The 8,699-nt window shown below is 37.8% G+C and overlaps 1 protein-coding gene across 1 annotated transcript in view; it reads right to left on the bottom strand.

Moving 5' to 3' along the window:
• Positions 1-4,485: 4,485 nt before the first annotated feature.
• Positions 4,486-8,699, bottom strand: part of LOC134646773 (protein phosphatase 1H-like) — a 37,256-nt gene continuing 33,042 nt past the window's right edge. The window contains exon 10 of the mRNA XM_063500691.1: positions 4,486-8,652. Within this exon, the coding sequence (XP_063356761.1) occupies positions 8,505-8,652 (148 nt within the window). The 3' untranslated portion in view covers positions 4,486-8,504. The remainder of the gene's footprint in view (positions 8,653-8,699) is intronic.

The raw sequence follows: 8,699 nt of genomic DNA, 5'->3' as shown, positions 1-8,699 counted from the left end.
GCTTTCAGAGCTAATTTTTTTTTTTTTTTTTTTTGGGGGGGGGGGGGGGGGGGGGGGGGTAAATGGTTAGTATCGTGGTTTGTGGTGATTTGTGCCTGAATATGTTTTTATAGAGAGTGCAGTCACCTAATTAAAACAAGATTTAAAAGCAGGATTTCGTGTTTCTCTCTCTCTCTCTTTACATGAATGGCACCGTGCCACTCCACGCGCCCCGCCGCCCTTACCTGCCACATTTTTTTCCTCTCTATTTCCTCTTTTTCTTCCCACCGAGGTCAACCGAGGAGAGCGGTGTGTGCAGGAGATATGGGAAATGTACGGGAGGTGTTTTTCCCCTCCTTTCCTACTATGGGTGGGGTTTTGTCTCGCTTTATTGCGGCCCCGTTTTAGGCGTGCGCCATTTTCCGTGCGCTTTTACGCACGGGGACGCCAATAAAACTGATAGTCTGATTAAATCTAGAACCAAGAGATTTTCCAAAGAAAAGCGCATCCCTGGTGCCAAGTTCTGGCTGAGGTAGTAGTTTGTGCTGTTGGTCGGGTTGTCATATTACCCCTTGCGGAGATGACTGCGCAATCTACTGCCTTGCCGGCGCTGGTGACTTGCAACGAGGGAGCCAACCGGATCGACATAAAAGCCTAAACCTCACTTTACATCGCTCAGAAAAAGAAGTGACGGGATAAAAGAAAATGCATGCTTTCAAGAAAATTCAAATACTTGTGTGTGATATAAATGTTTATTTTCTTGAAATAAAGTATTTTTCCAAAGCTTGCATCACGTGCATTTGTGTATATCTGATTCCAAATCTTGTTATAATTAATGTTCTGCTTAAACATTCTTATTTCTCACGGGGGTTGGGTGGGGTGTTAAAGCACAGATGGAATTAAAGATGCCAGTCCCATTAAGTGTTTTAGCAAGCATTTATGGTAACCTAGTGCTGCACCATATTATAAATTGTGTTATAGCTCCAATACAAGTAGGTGTTTAGCATTTGTAGATATAGGGCCAATTTTGCCGATACCAGTGCTGATACTCGTACTCCCTTATGAGACCATATAACCCCAGTTCTTCAACAGCTTCACTGGTTGCCCATATAAGATAAGATAAGATAAGATAACCTTTATTAGTCCCACACGTGGGAAATTTGTTTTGCATAGAAGCTAGGATAAACTTAAATTTTTAGTTCTCACATTTAAGTGCATCCATAACCTTGCCCCTCCTTATCTGTGTGATCTGCTTCATATTACCACTGCTTCCCGCTCTCTCAGATCTTCATCTGCCATTCATCTTGTTCCTTCTGCTCGTCTTGTCACTATGGGGAACAGAGCGTTCAGTCGCACTGCTCCTCGGCTCTGGAACTCACTTCCTCTAGTCATAAGAAATATAGATTCCCTTCCCTTATTTAAGTCACAGCTTAAAGCATACTTGTTTAAACTGGCTTGCTCGCTTTAATACAAATCTTACCTTTTCAAAAAAAAAATTGTTTGTTTTTTGTATTTTATTCTACTGTTTTATTGATATCTTTCTTCTCTTTGTAAGGTGACCTTGGGTTTTAGAAAGGTGCCCTCAAATAAAATGTATTTCTGCTCTTCATGTATTTTAAAACAGTTTTTTGTTCATAGTGTGCGTTTGAGGTATTTTCTTTTATTATTGCCAAAAAAGTAATTTAATGAAGTGGGCTACATACTAAACTTAGAGGATAGGAAAATAGTATCGATCCAATCCACCGATACCAGTGTTGGTATCAATACTATGGCTATTTGGATCAGTCCGCCCACGTCTACAATTAAGGAGTATTCACTAAAGCAGGACAACCTTCAAGTGCAGCTGTCATCAACACACTTCGACATTTCCTATTGTGGCAAATCAGAATGTGCGCTGTGAAGAGCAGGCTATCCTCAGTCCTATGGGAGGAATTATGCACAAGTTGGGAAAAAATAAGGGGAGCGAGTTTTAAACATCTGACTGATGCATGCTTTGAAATTGGCATAGTGCTTGAACTCAATGTTTGAACTGTCAAACAGTATTTAGGGAGCTGTGTGAAAATTATTTTTAGGGGCTAGCCGTTTGGAACCCCCTTTATTTGACCTTACTAGTTCATCCACTGTGTGAAATGGTTGAAACGATTGAAACCCAGTTTTTTGATTGGCTGCCCCTGTAAACAGAAGGTTAAATAGCAGGTGGGTGGGGCTTATTATGGATGCCTGCTTAAACTGACACAGAGGGATGGCCAACAAAGAAAACTGAAACCAAGTGTTAAGAGCACTCTGCCTGAGCCTCTGGCTGGCAAGGATTCAGTTCAATTCAGTTTTAGTCACATAGCATCAAATCACAACAGCAGTCTCTTCAAGGTGCTCTATATTGTAAGGTAAAGACCCTAAAATAATACATAGAAAATCATCAATCAAATGATCCCTTAACAGCAAGCACTTGGTGACAGTGGAAAGGAACTCCCACTTGACAGGAAGAAACCTCTGTGGCAGCCATCTGCATTCATCGGCTTGGGGTATTGGGAGTGAGATAGGACAAAATACACACTGTGTACGAGAGCTAGAAATTAACAATTACCTGTACATAGGCCGAGTTCATTAAATAAATTGTTAGCCCTGTTTTATATGTGCATCCATCCCTGTGACAGTACATGTATGAGAGAACTTTAAAAAGAATATATTTTCTTTAATTTTTTTAACGAATGAAAGGATTTTTATGTATTTTAAAGGGTCACCTAGTGACATGCATTGTAAATTAGTTTAGAATGAAGTTGTGTGCCATGGTTCATGGTACACTCACTGGACACTTTATTGGTTACACTTTGCTGGTAACAGCTTGGACCCAATTTTGTCTCCATTCTTCAAGGTACAATTTTATCAAGGTGCTAGAAAACATTCTTCTTATATTTTGGTCCATACTGACATGACAGGATCGCACAGTGGCTGCAGATTTGTCAAATGTCAGTGAAGGTTCTCAGTCATCCAGGTCATCGTAGTCTAAGGAGCTTTGAAAGAAAAGCGTCTGGACTTTTTTAAGTTGCTTGAAGACGTTTCACCTCTCATCCGAGAAGCTTCTTCAGTTCTAAGGTCTTGAGTTCTAAGATTTGTCAAATGCACAGCCATGATGCAAATCCATTGTGCCACATCCCAAAGGTGCTCTGTTGAGGTGACTGTGGAGGCCGTTTGCGTGCAGTGAACTCATTGTTCAAACCATTTTCAAGAAACCTTGTTTGAGATGTTTCCAACTTTGTGACAGCATCATCCTACTGCAAGCAGCCATCACTGTGGTCATAAAGGGATGGATGGTTAGCAACAACGATAAGTAGGCTTTTAAACAATGCTTGGCTGATACTAAGGGACCCAAAGTGTGCCAAGAAAATATTCACCACACCATTCCACCACCAGCGGCCTGAACTATTAATAAAAGGCAGGGTTTCATGTTGATTGCATAAAAAAAGCTGTTAAAAATGGTAATATTGTGTGTTTAAAATATGGCAAATATAAAAAATGTTTATTTTAAAGCAGTACATTGTATAATACTGTAATGGGTTCTTTATTTATTTTACAGTGAAGATGAACATTTTAGTTTCCCCACCTCATTATTTTTATAACCTACTCATCAAGCATGTGCATATTTTTTTTGATTTATTTTTTGATTAGCATTCAATCTCTCAATGAATACAGAAGAAAGATATACCACAAAGCAAGAAAGCACCAGATAAGGCTAATCAAAAAGGTACTGGCTGAAGCACATGCTTATTAGGCCAAACCTTTTATCACAAGATTATTCGACAAGCAGCTGTTGCTTCTATATATGACAATAAATCATATATGGAAGCAACAGAGAAGAATAAATCATATATATGTTTTGTAGAGAATAGCAACAGTTTTTGTTTTTCACTTTTTTCACTTAGGCAGTCATCAAACATTGCCAATGGTGACAGTATTAAATAAACCACTTACTAGTATATGAATAGTGAGGTCATTCATCCATTTTTCTCCACATTTCCTTTGTGGTCACACAGGAAATCAGTTTGTTCTAATGGCCTTTACCGATATTTACCTCATCAACATTATGAATTGTGTCTGAATGATTGTGCACAATCATTGCACTTACGGTTCGCTGTAAAAATAAATAAATAAAACAAAAATGCCTCAGCTTGTTTAGCGTTTCCGGCAAAATGTTTGACATTCAGTGAGTAGTCTGTATTTCCTCTAATGAATCCCTCTGTTGTCTGCTCTCAGAGCCAAACTAGTCCTTTAGTGTCCAGTTGACCCTGTTCGTTAGTTTCTCCCACAAGCAGAACCAAGGGAATATAAACAGCAACAACACTGATTAGCTCCTCTGGACTCTTTTGTTTCTTGCTCGTTGAGATTGATTTGAACTGAGAGTGCAAAGGTTTGGAAAACTATCGATTCTGTTCACATGAATGTTGAGCACAGCTCCATTTGACTCCTTTTCTTTCTTTTTTCTTTAGTGAGACAAACAACAATTTTAGATTGATCTTCAACATTTATTGTCTCTTTTTTTATTTCTGGAAAAGAAACACTTCAGGTAAACATCACTCCCCCCCAAAAGTCCAAGTGTTGCACAAGGAAACATTAAAAATATTTCTTTTTGACCTCATAAGTTATTTTTATGTTATATAAAATGTGCAGTTCACATTCACAAACAGAGTTTGAGGGTAGCACAATGGTCACTTAAAATGGTATCCCACTGGGCTTCAAAATTCCTCTTTGCTACAGAAAAAAGAAATCAGCTCTTTGCATCTTTCTATAACCATTAGTAGTCTTAGGTAGAAAAAAAAAACAGCAATGACAAGGTTCACAATACAGCAAGTTCAGAAAGCAAGACCTACAGTTGGCTGAAGGGACTAAGCTGATCAAATCTAAGAGCTTCCTGTACACACCAATGCACTCCCACATATTTACAAATGCAGTGGAACCAAGACCATCACAGAGCACTTCCTGTCTTTAGAAAACCACTCTCAACAGGTCGTTATCGACACATGACAGTTGAACCTGAGTTGATGTGCAGTAGTTGGGTGGCACAATAGGATGAGAAAAATAAAATATATACTCATGTTTCCACATTCGTTTAAGAGAAAAAGGCTTAATGACAATAATAAAGAGCCTAAAGCACAGGTAGAAGGATGAACATTCAAAACACATACTGATGCACACGTCAGATGCTGAAGATCTGGTAGCATCAAAAACATTTAAATCGAAAAGTAAAGTATGAAGGGAAAATAACCACTTATTAGAAAAGTTTTTCATTAATTAACAAATGCTAAACACCTAACCGAAGGAAAATATTCCAATACATAATCTAACATTGAAATATTTCGTTAATGGAATGTATAAGAGGGGAAAATGCACCATGCAAAGTTCAGGTAAACATCAATGTCTGCTTCTTGGAGGAAAAGGTAGATAGTTGTTGTCAGCTGCAAACACTGTGCAAGATAGCATGACAAATAGCATGCGTACATGAATGGTGACACAAAATAATTTTGAGTAATTTGCATGTATGTAGTCTGAGGAAGAATGAAGTGCGATGTTTCAATACTCAGTTCCTACGAGTAAATCTTAACGATACAGCCAGGAGACTATTAGCTTAACTTAGCTTAGTGTAGCATAGAAACAGCTAGCCCAGAAATTGATGTGTAAAGACAGACCTCAACTTTTAATATGCAAAAAAAAAAAAAAGAACACAGCAAAACTGTGTTTTTATACTCTGACTTTTTTACAGATCAAAATGATAAAATATAGTATCAAAAAAGATCAGCAGTATTTGATTTTCTAGTCTTTGTACTAAATTAAGCTAGATAGCTGCTAGCTGTAGTTTCATATGCACCATACACACAGGAATGACCAATATTCTTCTCATCCAGCTCAATTATCTAACATCATTCAGGACGTTACTTATTAACAAATGACTTCTTTATACTTGTCACCCTCTTATTACATATTCCAGCTTTGCAGTCAACTTTTAAATACACCGGTTTAATTCCAAAACCCCACACATCAACTACGGTGAAGGTAAATTATTTATTTAAGATGATGTTTAATTTTTCAAAACACATTTTTCTTCTAAAACACATTTGTTTGCTCGCCTCAACAGCGTGTCAGTTTTTTCCACCACTTTTCCCCCCTATCTGCAAGTCAAAATTTCATCAAAATTATTCTAAATATCAAGTTAGGTATCTCAAAATTTCAATTTTCTACATACAAATAAAAATTCGGAGATTAAAAACCCAAAATTTTGAGATAACTTTAAAGTTTCTGAAGCACAAACTACTTCACATCTTCTGCAGCTTCCTAAAACTAAAACTAAAAAATATGAAAAAAATATGGAAAAAAGAGAAAATGATTTGGTTTCATGTATAGCCATTGGTATCGTTTTATTTTGTTCCCTTTCTTCGTGGCTGCTCTTATCCTTTGGGTCTTATGCCAAATGTCTGAAATAATATATAATCAATAATATATGCATGATTGTTGCACATTAACAAATAACATTATCACCAGTTCTCATTCAGTCTATATAAATCAAACAATAATTCAAACCATTGCACCATTGCTCATAATCCCAGGCCTACATTATGCTACTGCATGCACTGACACACAGTCCACTACATCCACTCACGGTAACACATTTTACCCAAAGCCGTCCCCCTGAAGGCAACATCATCTGTATTTTGATGAAGCACCTAAAGCAAGAAACATGCAAAAACAAAACAATAAAACAAAAGCTTTCAGATTCAACCTTGATTGTACTTCATGATTTTTCTTTTTAAAACTACAGCTATGAATTATATCAATCCTCCCTGCTGCAGGGAATATTTGCTTCTGCATCGTACCATGGGTCTTCGGTGAGTTATATGGGTTGGCCTAAAGTGCAAATGCACTGGTGTACAAGTCATTTAATCTCACGTTAAGCCAGTTATTTATAACTTTAAGAGAATTGCCAAACCAAATCCCAAATTTTAAAATGTAAGGATTTTAAATTATATTAAAAAATATTTATTCTCCAAATCAGTAGATAGAAACCACTTAAGACTTATGGCTTAGCCACGCGAGAGTAAAAATAGGACAGCAACCTCAGTGCAACTAGGAGAGAAAAAAAAGATGGATAGTAGCCTGGAAATTGCAAGAAGTGGCGGCAACCAATTGACCACTCGGAGGCAAGTAACATAGAGGTAAACCTGCTTTGTTATTTTGCAGTTACATCGCCGTCCTGCAGCAACTGCACCGCTATTTATGGAGAAATTTCTGAATGTAAGTAGTTCATGTAAATGTTGCATGTTGACAGCAACAAATTTGCAACAGGTTTTATCAATGACTGCACACATAATTCCCAACTTGCACCATTTCAATCTGATGGCAGACTGAATCCTTCTTATTAGTGGTTCATCACTATCTCGATGATTCAAAGTCAAGAAAATGGCTGATTGCTAGTGGTCACAGATGTTGTCCCCATCCTCAGAGCAACAATTTTAAAGGTATCAAGATCATTAACTTATTACATAGGGTCACAATCAGTTTGGTTGTGCCGCGGTCCCCACCCAAAGTATTTCTTATCTTTCGTTAAGCTGAACTATGATTTTAGCTTCATATTTAATGGATAGAGAATAGCTAGAACAACAAAAGTCTAAATATCTAAGAATATAATTAAAATAAAATTATTTAATAAAACGTTTAGTAGAACATGGCGACTTGTTACTGGATTAAATGACTTGTCACAGTGAACTTTTTTTTTTGCTGTGCAGATGTGTTTGTTTGTTCATAAACCACACCAGTCCTTCTTTCTCAACTCTTGATCGATAAAGGCTAAGATCCGTTAATGACTTTTTTGGAAATGTGGATAACCTCTTGTTCTGTGCCCATATCAACACTTCTTTAATTTCTTCGGCAAACTTGAAACAGTTATTCAGCAAGTGAGTCCTTTAAAGCCACACTGTGGCAAAACAGAAAATGCAGCTGACATGTCAGCTTGGTCCATTTTCACAAGACAAAGGAGGTATTCTTTTTTTTTTAAAATATATATAAACAAGTTAAATATACAATAGCCTACAAGAGAAGGAAGGATCAACTAAAGAAAGGGGAATAGTAGGAGGAGGAGCCCAGAATTGTTTAGCACAAGAGGAGGGAGGGTAAGAGCGAGAAAGCTCTTCTTCACTTCGGAAAAGCATTTGCTTATTTGAGTTTTGCCAGGCAAGTTATTTCTTGGCATTGTTTATTCATGACATGATTTAGTGACTTAAAATTATCTACGGTTTAAGCTTTCACGACTGTGGAGTCTTAATAAACTAACATGGCGATGCTGACTGTAGTTCCCTTGAGCTGATCAATCCTGAACTCCTGTAGAGAAATGAAGCACCAACAAATTAATGTTCCACCTTCTTCTAAGGAAGCAAATAAATAAGAAAACTAAAAGGGGGACTCTGAGTTCAGGACTAATCAATCCTGCTGAGTCTACAGGCCCTTCTCATCACTGAACCATAGCATCGGCGGAATGCTCCTCAGGGCTGGCGGTTGCCGTACATGAGAGGTATGATGAAGACTGAGATGTCGTCTCCAGAGCCCAGGCGCTCATTGCTGATCCTCCAGCCTCTGTCTCTCAGAACACCTCGTGCTCGCATCACCAAATCCTGTGCTGCCATTGTGTACCTGGCCAATAGAAGACACAGCAATGAAGCCCTTGCTTTAATATTGTG

The sequence above is a fragment of the Pelmatolapia mariae genome, linkage group LG17 (assembly GCF_036321145.2).
Source record: "Pelmatolapia mariae isolate MD_Pm_ZW linkage group LG17, Pm_UMD_F_2, whole genome shotgun sequence".
Taxonomy (NCBI): Eukaryota; Metazoa; Chordata; class Actinopteri; order Cichliformes; family Cichlidae; genus Pelmatolapia; species Pelmatolapia mariae.
This window is presented reverse-complemented; position numbering and strand designations above follow the sequence as displayed.